This window comes from Chiloscyllium plagiosum, unplaced genomic scaffold, assembly GCF_037043375.1.
Source record: "Chiloscyllium plagiosum isolate Xiang-an unplaced genomic scaffold, Cpla_swu_hap1 HiC_scaffold_10, whole genome shotgun sequence".
Classification (NCBI taxonomy): domain Eukaryota; kingdom Metazoa; phylum Chordata; class Chondrichthyes; order Orectolobiformes; family Hemiscylliidae; genus Chiloscyllium; species Chiloscyllium plagiosum.
This window is the reverse complement of record NW_028270148.1, coordinates 89,812,390-89,827,783: the sequence shown is the minus strand read 5'-3', so window position 1 is coordinate 89,827,783 and position 15,394 is coordinate 89,812,390. Positions and strand designations below refer to the sequence as shown.

Sequence of the window (15,394 nt, the reverse complement as noted above, 5' to 3'; positions counted from 1 at the left end):
GAGGTCTGCAGTTTTAGCTGATTCTCTAGATGGATATCCGTCATTTTTGACCTTAAGGGCATCTTGATTTTGGTTCAGTAGGAGAATATAAATATTAATAAAAAATAAAAGATTTGTTCTGCAAAATTTGGATTCATTCAAAAGGCCAAAGACAATGGCCTAGAAGGCCACCGCAGGTTCCCCACCCCTGGACGAGGCCATCATTTATTACCCATCTATAATTGCCCTTGAGAAGAACCACTGCAGTCTTTGGGCTTAGAAACACCAAAATGTTGTTAGGAAGGGAGTTCCAGGATTTTGACCCAACAACAGTGATGGAAGAGCAACATTGTTCCAAGTGAGGATGATGTATGGTTTGGAAAGGAACTTGTTCTGGTGGTGTTCCTCTGCATCTGCTGTCATTATCCTTACTAGGTGGTAGGTGTGATTGAAGAGCCAGGATGATTGGAGATAACATGTAAGCCCTGTAGATGATACCCTGCCACTGTGTGTTGGTGGTGAAGGGAGAGAATTTTGAAAGTGATTAAATGGGTGCTAATGAAATAGGCTGCTTTGTTCTGGCTGGTGTTGTGCTTCTTGTGTATTGTTGGAGCAGCAACTTAGGCAATAGTGTTCCATCACATTCTTTACTTGTGCCCTGGAGAGACAGGTGGTGAGTTAAATTCTTAGCCTTTGACCTGCTCTCAGTGAGGTATTCATGTAAGTGGTCTAGTCCAGCTTCTTATCGATAGTAAGCCCTAGGATGGTGATATTGTGACATGCAGTGATGCTATGCTGTTGAATATTAAGTGGATACAGTTAGATGCTCTTGTTTAAGATGATTGTTGCTTGATACTTGTATGGTGCACACGTTACTTGCTACTTTACAGCCCAAGCTTGGATGTTGTCCAGGTCTAGCTGCATATGGCTGTGGACTGCTTCGGTATCACAGGAGTCGAGAATAGTGTTGAACATTGTGCAGTGAGAGGTGACTTCATTGAAATTGACAGGTAGATGCTAAGAGATTAATTCTGCTGCCTGCAGAGAATGGAACTAGGAATCCGGTCAGTCATTAAGTGCTTTCATTCTTTGCAATGTTGTGGATCTTTGGGAATTCTATCCCAAGGTGTTATGGATGCTCATTTGATGATTACATTCAAGAGTAGAATCGATAGATTTTTGGGCACTGATGAAATTAAGGGAGATGACAATAACACAGGAAAATTGAGTTGATCTCAACTTGCTTTTCCCTGGTTATCCTCTTGCTCCTAATAAACTTATAAAATTCTTTTCGATTTTCCTTTATTTTATCTGCCATTTTGTCTTCCATGTTCACTCTTTACTTTCCTAATTTCTTTTTCAAGCAACCCTTCCATACACTTCTTGGGCTTCTGGTGTTTTGAGTCCTTGGTAGTTACCATAAGCTCCCCTTTACTTTCCTATCCATTCTTTACAATGATCAACAGACATGATTCTTTGGACCTGTCCTGTTTTTCATCTTTGTGAAGGAGTTGGCCCTGCAATCTTTTTTCGTTTTGAAAGACTTCACTGCTGTGGTGCAGATTTTCCCAGTCCACTTTGGCTTAGTCCTATCTTATCTTATTAAAATTGGCCTTTTCCCAATTCAGAACCTTTTATTTCCAGTTCCACCTTTGTCCTTTTCCACGATTACCTTAAATTTTACTGAGCTATGGACATTATCACTGAAATCCTGCCACTCTGATACTTGTACCACTTGCCTGGTTTGTTCCTAAAATTAATCAAGCACTGCCCCCTGTCCTGTAGGACTTTGTTTGTTGGCTTAAAAAGGCCCCTGGGCACATTTAGAGAACTCTGCCCCCTCTTAAGCATTTTATACTTTGTCCACTCCAGTTATTGGAGAAGTTAAAATCTCCCATTATTATTACCTAACATTTTTACACTGCTGTGAAATTTACCTCACTGTCAACAACACATCTAAATTAGATAGCTGAAAATCAGAAAATCTTGTCATTGTTACAGTGTAGTAAAAGGCTATTTATCTTAGCGAGTTTTGAGATTTGTAGCTCAGGTTGAGGTTCTGGATGCATGTTTGCTTGCTGAGCTGGAAGGTTCGTTTTCAGACGTCTCGTCACCGTGCTAGGTAACATCTTCAGTGAGCCTCTGGATGAAGCACTGGTAGTATGGTCCACTTTCTATTTTTGTGTTTAGGTTTCCTTGGGTTGGTGATGTCATTTCCTGTGATGTCATTTTGTTACCTTTTTCTCGGGGTGGTAAATGGGATCCAATGACAAAACACATTGACTTGGATCCCATTTAACACCCCCTGAGAAAAAGAACAGGAAATGATATCACCAACCCAAGGAAACCTAAACACATAAATAGAAAGCGGGCCATGCCTCCAGTGACTAATCACAATGCTATGTGGTATTGTGTATAGGAAAAGTGGATAGAGCAGATGGCTTAAGGTTTGGAGCATGTGGAGGTCTTTGGATTCCTGGGTTAGTTTCTGGAAAAGGTGGGACTAGTACAGGTTGTGTCTGATTTGAAACAGGACTAACATGCTGGAAACAGTGCTTGTCAGTGCTGTTGGTGGAATTTAAACTAATTTGGTAGGGGAATAGAATATGGTGTGCAAATATAATGGGGTGATGCACAGACAAGCACTGGCTGGTATGGCATATATAGTCAATCACTGCAAGACTCAATGGCATATATTTTAATGCTAAGAGCCTTGCAAGTAAGGCAAATAAATTAAGGGTGCTGATTAATACAGGGAAATGATATCATTGCTATCACAGAGACATGGTTGAGGAAGGGGCAAATACTGGCAGCTCAATACTCTGGGCAGTATAGAATCTTCAGGCAAGACTGGGAGAGTTGCAAAGAGAGATGGTGTTGCAATATTGATAAATTAATATATTATTGCAGTAAGAGGATGATATCTTAACATGGTTCTTCAATTGAGTAGAACTTAAAAACAAAAAGGGAGCAATCACATTGCTAGAAGTATACTACAAAGCCTTAAACAGCCAGAGAGGGGAAGATGGGCACACAAGTTTTAGAGGAAGGTCAGTCAAAGATATGTGTTAAAGGCAGAGAGGTAGTCAGAGATAGAGAAGATTAGGAAATGAATTCCAGATCGTAGGGTCTTTGAAGCTGAAGGTATAATCACTAATGGTGGAGAAATTACGACTGGAAAAACTCAAGAGACCAGTTAAAAACACAGTTCTATTGGAGAGTTATGGGGCTTGAGGAGATTAGAGAGAGGGATAGGGTGGCAAGAGAGGAACTTGAAAATGAGGATGAAAATTCTAAAATCAAGTTGCTAGGATCTAATGAACATAGAGTTGAAAACTGCTAGATGGTAAATAAGGATGCAGACAGCAGAGTTCTGGATGATCCGAAGCTTGGATGAATCATTAAACCTTTGACAAGATTAGATTCCTGATATGTTATGAATTTTAAACATAACTTTAATATATCACGTAGCAGCTGGCTGCGATGTGACTGGTGTAGACCAGAGAGCACAGAGGTTCCACCACATTCCTGCACATTGGCAGCAAAAGAGGGTTTCTTTTTAAATTGAGAGTGAAGCGAGATAAATTGAAAACTGAAACTAAATATTACACAATTAGATTTAATTTTAACTACTGACGGCTGCTCTGCAATCTAATTGGGAAAAATGTTTGCTGAATTCCAGTGCTTAAATAGAATTAGATAATTGTGTTAAAATTAACTGAATAAATTTGTCCTGATGAATATGGTTCTCAAGGATATCAAGATTTCATGGTGGAAGGTTTACTTCAACTTTGCCAACAAAATCCAACTTGTATTCCTTTAAAGGAGCTCTGTATATGTATGTGTGTAATATATAATATATATTTATATTTGGGATGCTCATAACCTGCTCTGGTGTAGTCTATGAGAGGCAGACAAAAACAACTTATATGGAGATTATTCTGGTATAATTTGTTAGTGAAGGAAAGGTTTGGGCAAAATTCTTTGATGAAATCTGCTAAAAGTGATATTTCAAATATTATTTCCTTATTTTATTTATTGTATCTGAATGTCATATTGGAAGTATCAAAGACATTATTGTTGTATGACAGCAGTATAACTGTTCAAAATGCCAATGCCACATTATACTCTGTATAACTTGAAACTAGTTTGTAAACATTTAATGATATAATCTTACTTTTAACCCACACAGGCATTGACTTGTCAGAGAGCCTACAGTACCCAGATTTCAGTGTTGTTGTCCTCTACAAAAAAGTTATTATTGGCTTTGGCTTCATGGTTCCTGATGTGAAGTACAATCAGGCATATATTTCTTTCCTGCTGGTTCACCCAGAATGGAGGAGAGCTGGGATTGCAACTTTCATGATTTACCACCTCATTCAGGTTGATTTTGTTGCATTGTTAAACTGTATAATGGTAAAATTTAAGATCTGTTGTTCAGCCAGAATGGTTTAAAATTTGAATTTTGTTTGGACTTATAACACACATTTGAAAAAAACTTGCATTACTATAACCACAAAACATGTCCCTTCATCATTGCCATTACTCTTTCGGACTCCACAGTTATCCGTAGCCAATTTTGATGTCTAGGCATCACATCATTGTGCTCATTCTACTAACAGCTCAGTTTCTGGGCTTATAAAATCCCTGCATTTTAGTGCAGGACAAATGGAGTCTGTGCTTCGGAATAATTTGACATGTGCATCTTTGCTTAAAATTATTAAGGTGATGAATTCCTGCAGTGATTTTCATGTTTTCCTACGCTAATGTAGATGAAAGATGCAGTAAACCATTTTTCCAGAACTCCTTTATCAAGTTTGTAGAGGGCACGTAAGTGAATACTTATTCCCCACATTCAAGTAATATATTCTTAGTCAGGTTGAGTGTACAATTCTACATCATTGTTGTTTTTTTGAATGCGGTTTTTGTTTACCTGCAAATTCACGTTCTTCTCCTACTTCACAGACTTGCATGGGAAAGGATGTGACTCTCCATGTCTCAGCCAGTAACTCTGCTATGCTGTTGTATCAGAAGTTTGGGTTCAAGGCTGAAGAATACATCTTGGATTTCTATGACAAGTACCACCCCTTGGATAGTAAGCAGTGCAAACATGCATTTCTGCTCAGATTGCGAAGATGATCATGTGAAAGCCATTACATTAAAGAATTTATTGAAAAGATCTTGTGCTTTGAAGAGTTCAGCCCTAACCATACCTCCTTTGATGTGAACTTATAAAACACAGACAATGAAGCTAAAGCAATGACCCCATTATGACTTTTGATCATCTTCTGAAAAAAAATTATGATCTGTTTTGCAAAGCCATTCTGGCACAAATCATTAGAAATTTTACACAGAACTCACAGTTGGCCAGCAGCAAATGAAGAATTCCCGTTAAACCTGTGTAACATGCTGCAATATCTAAAGCCATCAGCAGAACAAATAAAGGGAAAGAACACAAATTGCCATTTGTATTTCTTTCAGATGAGTCATGTAGATAGAAGTGCATTAGAATTTTGTAAATAATTCCTTAGATACTTTGCACTTTACCTGCATATTGGTGTTACCCAGGTGTTTGTATTCAGTGTCAGCAAGTTCTTTAAAAGGTTATAGTTTGACCCCAGTAGTAATTCTGTACCATCAGCTGATTCCAACTTACTGTTGCCAGCAATCCCATTTTTATGATTGTATATGGTGGATTGAGGGTAGGTGGTTTGAGGACAGGTGAATCTGACACATCTTTGCTCTGAAGGTAGTACAGCTCTATCCGCAGCTTAGAACATACAGACTGAAAGAACTAGCAAGTGATATAATGCTGTCAATAATTTCAGGATATCCTGAAGTATTTACAGCTAATGAAATGCTGCTGAAGTGTGTTGACTTGTAGGAAATGCATAATTACTGCAAGGCAAGATCCCACAAATAGCAATGTGATAATGATCACAATTTGTTTCAATGATATTGGTTGAGGGTTGGCCAGAACAAGAAGAACACACACACTCTTCAAAATATTTGAATAGCTGCATGGAATGATTTACATCTGCATAAGAGCAGGATGGCCTCTGTTTAACATATGAAAGATAGCATCTTGAATTGTCCAGCATATCCTCCATTGCATGCACTGCCAGTGTAGAATTTGTGCTCAACTCTTAAGTTACAGCCTTCTGACCAAGATGAAAATTTGAATCATTGATTGTCTAAAGGTTAAAAGCAACAATGTTACAAAAGTCCTGAAGTAAAATTAACAAGAAACCAGTTGAGAACTCTGATTTCCATAATAGATTCTCTTGCTAATGTCTGACCACACTCTTGTCACATTCAAGAGGTTAACTTGAAAAGCAATGTGTTTGATGTTTTAGGGTTCTTACTAACCAGAAGCAGATGAGGAACACTTAGTGGGAGATTGGATTTTTGTAAACTACTTTGCTGTATTTTATTTTATTTCACAAGACACAATTCTGAAAATAAAAGAAACAAGTTAGATAAAGATTTTTATTTTATACTTATTTAAGATCAACTGCATATCTAATGTTACATTAGAAATGCTTTGCTACAAAATGTTTGAGTTCTGTCAAAAAGTAGTGCAATCCTTGGATTTACAGTAGAAATTTTTCTGATTAAATTTATAAAAGACATGCTGGATCAAAACCAGCAACTCACAGTTCAATGCTTGTTTTTTTAAAATAGTTTGCTTGAGGTAAACCAAATCTAAAAGTCAATTTCATATTGACAAAGAACACAAAGACTCGTCTTTCTTCCCTTAGTAGATTATCCGTTGAGTCTTCAAAATATTGAGAGCCTCTTAAAAACATACAGCTGCAGAACGATTGACTTTCTCAGAGCCCGAACTTGCTTTCGCATCTGGAGATGCTTTCACGTCTCATTGCAAAATGTGAGTTCTATAAATGTGTACTTGAATGTTTGCACTGAAAAACAACTTTGGTGCTGGATGTGCCCGAATCTTCAAGGAAGTATTAAAAGACATCCAGGCTGACATGCTTGGTCTTGGAGAATTTATCTAACATTCCTTGTCCCATTTTTGCAGCAAACAGTGAAGTAAGTTGGTCATTGCCATTTTTGACAGCTATGTCATATGCTGTTAAAGCTTTATCATTTTTCTTCTTAATACTTGCATTGCAACTGTAAATAATTGGTAGAAAAATCAATCAGACTGAATTGATTAAGCATCTTTCTCTATCATCTTGTATCTGCTACTATCTCTGCTCAGTTACTTAAGCTGAGCTACAGGTCCAGCTGCTTTGCTAAGTTTGTGTAAATGACCATTGTTTAGGTATGAACCTGGTAGTGGTTTATGGATAATGCACCCCTCTTTTATCTGCAACCCTTCAAGTCACTAATACCACTACTCTGGCCAATTGACACAGAAATAAAGTCTGATGCGGAGTAGATTCGATGGGCCCAATGGCTAATTCTGCTCCTATAGCTTATGGAATACTATACGAAATACCTGTTTTCCTAATTAACCACTTGTTGTCATAAAATCTAATAGAGTAAAAAAATCTGACTAATTATGCCATTGCCAGTTCTTTGAAAGTACTATTCATTTAGTCCCACTGCCCTCCTCCTTTTCTTTTAGAACACTGTCTTACGTAAATTGTTTAATATAGATTCAAAAAAGAAAACCTACCCAAGTAAAACGGCTGCACATTTCACTCCTTGAGTTCCCATCTCAGCAGCCTCATGGAGAGCAGTGTTATTAAGGCTATGTTTGAAGAAAATGACATTTTTAAAATATATGATAGGATGGTGTTTGAAACGAAAAAGAGGCATAAATTTAAATGTCTGTTAGCAAGGCAGAGCATTCTAATGAGCCTTCATTAATTAGGAGAACTATTACATATCGCTGTCTTAAGCTGGGATGCAGTTGCTACATTGAAAAATCTGCAGTCACTCTAGCGTGAAACAGGACATGAGAAACTAAGTGAATTCTGTCTGTTTACATACACAAATCAACTAATCTGAAATGCCAGATTATCTCATTTCCTGCAAGGATTGGCTGGTCCCCTGTTAAGTGTCTCTGTGACCTGCTCAGGGAGTAGGTGTGGAGGCAACAGAACAAGAGCTTACCGTTGGGCCAAGCTCAAAATTAATTGTGGTGGACACAAAAGTGGAAGAGGCTGAGGCCTTTACTGAGTCAAAGAGAGGAAGGTCAGAAGGGTATTGTGAATACTTGGCAAGGAGTGAGGATGGCTTTGATGGGAAGAAGGGGAAGGATTCAAAGGGGTATAGTGGTCACTTGGTGAATGTGTGATCCTTCATACCTGAAAACATACAGAGGACAAGATGGATACAGAAATTATGCAAGATGTTAGTTTGCTGGTATAGCAGGTTATTAGTAAGGCAAATGGAATGCTGATGTTTATTGCAAGGGGGATGGAATATAAAAGTCAGGACGTTTGGCTGCAGCTGCATAAGGACATTGGTGAGAAGGCATCTGGAGTACTGTGTATGCTTTTACCCTTCCTATTTTAAATAGGAAATAATTGCATAAGAAGCAATTTAGCAAGGTTCACTTGACTTATTCCTGGATTGAAGGGATTAAAGATGGAACAGGTTGGACCCATCGGTGAGAGGTGGTTATATTAAAACTTAGAAGATTATGATGGGACTTTCAAGATCTTTATCCTTGTAGGAGAGACTAGCAGCAGAGGTCACAGTATAAGAGTAAGATGCCTTACTTTTAGGATCAAAATTAGGTCAGTTTTTTCTGAGTTGAGAGTGTGGTGCTGGGAAAGCATAGCAGATCAGGCAGCATCCAAGGAGCAAGAAAATTGATGGTTCAGGATAAGCCTTTCGTTAGGAATGAGGCTTGTAGGCCAGCGGGCTGAGAGAGAAATGGGAGGGGGGAGGTAGCTGAGAATGCAATAGGTCGATGAAGGTTGGGGAGGTGATAGGTCAGAGAGATGGGTGGAGTGACAATGGACAGGTCAAGAGGGTGGTGCCAAGTTGGATGCTTGGGACTGGGATAAGGTGGGCATTGTTGACCACATAAGAGAGGAAATTGCAGTCTCTGAAGAAGGAGGCCATCTGGGATTTTCTATGGTGGAAGTGGTCATTCTGGGAACAGATGCAGTGGACGTGGGGGAATTGGGAATAAGGGATGGAATTTTTACAGGATGCAGGGTAGGAGGAGGTGTAGTCCAGGTAGCTTGTGTGTCAGTGGGTTTGTAGTAGATTAGAGTGGTGCTGGAAAAGAAACGGAAGGTCAGGCAGCATCCGAGGAGCAGGGAAACCGACGTTTCAGGCAAAAGCCCTTCATCAGGTTTGTAGTAGATATCCGTGGGTAGTCAGTCGCTGGAGGTGGAGATGTCTGAGATGGTCCAGGTGAATTTGAGGTTGGGATGAAAGGTGATAGTGAAGTTGATGAACAGTTCAACCTCCTCTGAGGCAAGTTAGTCTATGGAATGGTTTTCCCTAGAAAGCAGAGGAAGCTGAATCATTGGATTTATTCAAGGCTTAGGTAAATTCTGGATAGACGAGGAACTTCAGGGCTAGGGGGATCAGATAGGAAAGTGGAGTTGAGACCACAACCAGATCAGCCATCATCTTATTAAATGGGGAACAGGTTCAAAGGCAGAATGTCCTGAAGTTCTAGAAGAGAGAAGATGAAAGGACAGGAGTTGCATCTCTTGCCTTTGCATAGAAAGGTACTGTAGGAAAGAAGATATTTGAGATAACCAAGGAGTGGACAGAACAATCCTTTTGGAATGCTGAAAGAATGGGAGAAGATGTTTGGTGAGGGCATTAATTTGAAACTAGCAAAAATGACTGAGGATTACCCATTGAAAAAAGGCTGGTGGATGGCAGATGAAGAAAATGGGACTCTGATCATAGTTCTGGGATAGGGAATGAGGAGTGAAAGAGGAAATTTTGTGAAATGGACTGAATGTAGTGGGGAGCCCTGTTAACCAATTCCAGTGGGACTCCTCAGTTGAGACAAAAGGAAGACATCAGCAGTGCTCGTGTGGGGGTTTACTTCATTAGAACTGATACAATGGAAACAGTAACTGAGGAAATGGAGTGAGGTCTGAGGAAATAAAGTCATGGTGGCTGTGGGAGTGTGTGTGTGTTTGTAGTGAATAATATTTGATGGCTTACCTCCAGGAATGGAGACACATAAATCAAGGAAGAGAAAGATCAGAAATAGACGAGGTGAATTATGGGTGGGCAGAGGCTCATATGATCAAATGCAAGATTGGACCTATTAGACCTTTAAATATGCAGTGGGGCATTGACTAGATGGTTGTTGCTCACTCTAGCCCCCATACACTCACATGTATTGACCCTATCCTAAGTTAAAGTCAAGCCTGCAGCAAACTACCATTCTTGAAAATATTTTGCAACATCAAACGCCAGTTTTAAACTCTCAAATGAATGCATAACTTTTTTAAAAATAAAAATTGACAGAGTTTTGATTTTAACTCAAGAATGTTTCAGAATAAAGCAGGATACTTTTAAAGTTCACAAAGCAACTGCAAAATTTTCTTCAGAAAACAACCCGTTGATTCTAGGAATCACCCTGGTAAGCTCTACCCAAAGGCAAAACTAAAACTGTTCCACTCCTTCTCCAGCATAAAGCCCTGAAAAACAGTATTTCTACTTACGGCCCTGACAGTTGGTTAATGTCTGCCCCTTTCTGCACCAACACTGGGACGACCTCATGATGTTGATTCATAACAGCCACAGTTAGGGCTGGTCTGTTGTCTTTGTTGCTGCAGTTTGGGTCTGCTCCCTGGACAAGGTCACAAATACAGAGTGAAGAATTTTGTTTTTAAATGGTAAAGATAATTAGGTTATAAAAGAATGCCTTCAGTAGCATAATAGCATCAAAGAACACAAAACAAAACTATTTGGCCCATCATTTCTGTGCCAGCTCTTTGATAGATCCATTTAATTTCCTACACCCCTCATTTCCTTTTTGAAAATTATCATTGAAACTTTCCAACATCTGTCAGGCACCACATTCTAGATTATACCGCTTGTGTAAAACAAATCTCATCTTCCCACTGGCACCAATTCTCTTAAATCGGTGTCCTCTGATTACTGAGCCTCTTGACAGCATCAGTTATTTGTACAGGACAATATGACATTCTCATTGATCAAATATACTGGAAGTAGTGGCTTACTTCATCAAGCAGCTCCTGTACCTCGGAGACTCTCCCCAAGCCAGTTGGTCCCACCTCTTTCAGTAATTGTCTGTCATTGAGCTGCAGGAAGAGACAGAGCAAAACTACAACACAGTTCATTCAGGACTCATCACAGTTTCCAAGAACAGGAATAGCAGCATAAGGGTTATTTTATTAAAATAATTTTCCAGAGATCTGGCCTAATTTGGAGGTGTGAACTTAAATTCAGCTGGTAGCATTTATTCCAGACTTACTATAAATATTTGTCATCAATAAACTATTGGATTGGCATAAAAATACATCTGATTTGTTAATGCCTCATTGACCTTACCAGGTTTGGCCTATATGTGAGCCACAACAACGTGGGTGATTTTTAATTGTCTTATTAAATGGCCTAACAAATCACTCAGTTATATCAACCACAACAAAAAGAATACAAGATAATTAAAAATAGAAAGGCAACCTTGCATCAACAAAATCACACCCTGCAAAGTCCTCACATCTGCATAAGAAACGTCTTGCTACAGCAGAAAAAAACGTTACAGAGAATAGTATACATTTGAAAGTAAGTTAATCAAAGAACTCCCGAAGCTTATCCTGTATAACCCTAGGTAATTGAATCTTTGTACCACAATTAGAACTATTCCACATAGACTGACTTGGCTCTGATTTTGTAAGACCATCAGGTTGGACACCTGCTCCAACAACATCCCTGTATATGTCAGGTCTCTCTGGGAGGATAATCACACGAAAAGTGGTAGCATAGTGGTAGACAATCAGGAGTGAGGCACTGAATTAATTCGTGAAACTAATGAAGTCTCACAGTATCAAATCAAACAGTGGCTGTACTGATGAAGACTCTCTCTAACCAAGCTGTTATAGTATGGCTACAACACGATGACAACTACATTAATGTGACAAACATTGCTTGGGTATGTCCATCTACAAAAAAGGGATAAATTCAATCTCACTAATTCATACCATCTACTTGCATCAAAGTGATGGAAGGTATTGTTATATTACAATTTTATCAAGCAGCAATCTGTTCATCAATACTTACATTGGGTTCCACTATGGAAACTCACCTCCAGTCCTTGTTTCAGTCTTGGCTCAAACAAGGACAGGAGATCTGAAATACAGAGGAGAGACAAGAGTGACTACCCTTGACATCAAAACGCCATTTGATCAAGTATGGCACAAAGAAGCCCTGATAAAATTGAAACAAATTGAGAAGCAAAGTGAAAACTCTCCAACTGCTGAAGCCATACCCAGGCAAACAAAAACGGTTACTGTTGTTCGAGGCCAATCACCGCAATTCTAAGAAATCACTGCATCAGTTTTTCAGAGTAGTGTCCAAGACCAAAATGTGTTCAGCTGTTTCATCAATGACCTTCCCTCTAACATTTGCAAACTCTTCAGTATCATTAATTTCTCAGATAATGACGCAGTCCTTGCCCACACACAGCAAAACCTGAAAATTGCATCACAGGTAGACAGGGTGGTTAAGAACACGTTTAGCACACTTGCCTTCATTGCTCAGACTATTAAGTCTAGGAGTTGGGACGTCATGTTGAGGTTGGTGAGACCATTTTTGGAGAACTGTACAATTCTGGTTGCCCTGCTATAGGAAGTACATTATTAAATTGGAAAGGGTTCAGAAAAGATTTACAAGGATGTTGCCAGGACTGGAAGGTTTGAGGAATAAGGAAAAGCTGAATAAGGTGGAACTTATTTCACTGGAGTGTAGGAGGTTGAGGGGTCACCTTATAGAGGTTTATAAAATCATGAGGGGCATAAATAAGGTGAACAGCAAAGGTCTTTTCCCTAGGGTAGGGGAGTTCAAAACTAAAGGGCATATTTTTAAGGTGAGAAAAGAAAGATGTAAAAAAGATCTGAGGGGCAACATTTTCACACAGAAGGTGGAGTGAACTGCCAGAGGCAGGTAAAGTTACAACATTTAAAAGACATTTGGCCAAATACGTGAGTAGGAAAGGTTTAGAGAGATGTGTAAGCAAATGAGACTGGTTTAGTTTGGGAAAGTTGGTCTGTCAGAGAATACAGCAGAATGTAGACAGATTGGAGAGTTGGGCAGAGAAATGGCAGATGGAGTTTAATTTGGACAAATGAGAGGTGACGCATTTTAGAAGATACAATTCCAGAGCAAATTATACAGTAAATGGAAAAGTCCTGGGGAAAATTGATGTACAGAGAGATCTGAAGGTGGCAACGCAGGTCAGTGGAGTGGTCAAGAAGGCATAGAGCATGCTTTCCTTCATCGGACAGGGTATTGAGTACAGGAGTTGGCAGGTCATGTTACAGTTGTATAAGACTTTGGTTGGGCCACATTTAGAATACTGCGTACAGTTCTGGTCACTACATTACCAAAAGGATGTGGATATTTTGGAGAGGGTTCATGAATGGGCAGGGAGCAAAGGGATACAGATCCTTAGAAAATAGGCGGCAGGTTTAGATAGGGGATCTGTAATGTTCTTTGTCTTTGGTCGGCATGGACAACTGGACTGAAGGGTCTGGTCTGTGCTGTATCACACTTTCATTGAAGTGACAAGTGCCAGGAAATGACCATCACCAAAAAGATAATATCTAACCACATCCCCTTGACTTTCAATTACATTACCATTGCTGAACCTCCACCATCAATATCCAGAGCGTCCCCTTTGATCAGAGACTTAACTGAATGAATAGTGTGGCGACAAGAAGAAGTCAAAGGTTGGATAGTCTGTAGTATATTACTTACTGCCTAACTCTCGAAATCTTCTTCGGCTATAAGGCATCATCGAGGAGCATAGGAATACTCACCACTTGTTCACATGAGCACAGATCTAACAGCGCTTAAAAAGTTCTATTATCAAAGACAAGGCAGCCCACTTGGATAGCACTCCATCAATCATCTTACTTTATCAAGTTACTTCCTTCACCACTGGCACAGTGTGACTCTTGTGTGCACCACCCACAAGATGTACTGCAGCAACACAAGACTTCTTTGACAGCACCTTGCAAGCCTGAGATCACCATTACCTTGAAGGAAAAGGACAATTGGCTTATAGGAACACCATCACCTCATGTCACACATGGGACTGACTTGAAAGTTAATGGTCATTCCTTCATCATTGCTAAAGTTGTTCCTTTGAAATACTCTTGAATTCTGTCTAACAGCACTTATATAAATAGTTTCACCACAGTCTGCAATTGGTTCTCTGCCTTCTCTAGGACATGTTGGGTTGTGAATAAATGGAGAAAGTGAGGACTGCAGATGCTGGAGATCAGAGCTGAAAATGTGTTGCTGGAAAAGCGCAGCAGGTCAGGCAGCATCCAAGGAACAGGAGAATCGACGTTTCGGGCATTCCTGAAGAAGGGCTTATGCCCAAAACGATTCTCCTGTTCCTTGGATGCTGCCTGACCTGCTGCGCTTTTCCAGCAACACATTTTCAGTTGTGAATAAATGCTACTCTTGCCAGTGATGCTCACATCCTGTAAATCAATTAATAAATATATTTATATTTCAATATATAAACACAAATTTGTTTGGAAGATAAGGTAATATTACAAGTATCGGGGCTCAAAACGTTTAATCCAAGTCACCTATCCTACTTGCTCCTACCATTCTGCTGTGCTTCTGGTCAAAAGATTTTGTTTACGGAATTATGCCTACATTAAATGTCACTGAACTTATTAGGTGAAAATCTTTAAATATTTGCTTATTTTAAAAGAGATTTTGCTTATTTCTGCTACTGTGGCTATGTTGAATAAGGAGGGAGAAATTCACAACCCTTATAAAATTTGGCACAAGGAAAACAGGGGTCCCAGTCACCAATACCAGGAACAAAGGCTCCAGTCAAATTGGCACTAAAACAGAACAATGATCTGTCAGCATGTCTCTTAGAATATTCAAGCGAAATTCTAGGATTTAAGACCATAAACTGGGAGTTAATACTGAGCAGGACTAAGAGCATGCTGTGATGTTGTACCATCTTTCAGCTGAGAAGGTAAAAAGAGATCTCTTTAGGTACACTCAGTTCTGCTATAACGTGGTAGTTCAGTTCTTGTGCAAGTCGTGTTATAAGAAAATTGTGTAATAGCAGCACCATTTAAACTAATGGGGCCAGAATTGCATTGTAACCAATATATGCTTTAAAAGTTTGCACCTTAAAAACAGTGACCCCAATTTGTCACTGGAGTTATAGTGAATTCACATTGACGAAATGTACATTATAGGAGAACAATCTGAAGGTGTAGAGATTCTATTGCACTAT

The 15,394-nt window shown here is 39.3% G+C and overlaps 2 protein-coding genes across 5 annotated transcripts in view; one reads left to right on the top strand and one right to left on the bottom strand.

Moving 5' to 3' along the window:
- The window catches only part of kat14 (lysine acetyltransferase 14), a 48,022-nt gene extending 41,559 nt beyond the window's left edge, over nucleotides 1-6,463 (top strand). Inside the window, exons 9-10 of the mRNA XM_043696335.2 lie at nucleotides 4,172-4,362; nucleotides 4,945-6,463. Of these exons, the coding sequence (XP_043552270.2) occupies nucleotides 4,172-4,362; nucleotides 4,945-5,118 (365 nt within the window). The 3' untranslated portion in view covers nucleotides 5,119-6,463. The remainder of the gene's footprint in view (nucleotides 1-4,171; nucleotides 4,363-4,944) is intronic.
- A 91-nt stretch (nucleotides 6,464-6,554) lies between these two features.
- Nucleotides 6,555-15,394, bottom strand: part of dzank1 (double zinc ribbon and ankyrin repeat domains 1) — a 113,928-nt gene continuing 105,088 nt past the window's right edge. For all 4 annotated transcript variants that reach the window (XM_087991535.1, XM_087991537.1, XM_087991534.1 and 1 more), the window contains 4 exons: nucleotides 11,124-11,204; nucleotides 10,602-10,729; nucleotides 7,625-7,699; nucleotides 6,555-7,116 (listed from right to left, as the gene is read on the bottom strand). In XM_087991535.1, the coding sequence (XP_087847661.1) occupies nucleotides 6,951-7,116; nucleotides 7,625-7,699; nucleotides 10,602-10,729; nucleotides 11,124-11,204 (450 nt within the window). In that variant the 3' untranslated portion in view covers nucleotides 6,555-6,950. The remainder of the gene's footprint in view (nucleotides 7,117-7,624; nucleotides 7,700-10,601; nucleotides 10,730-11,123; nucleotides 11,205-15,394) is intronic.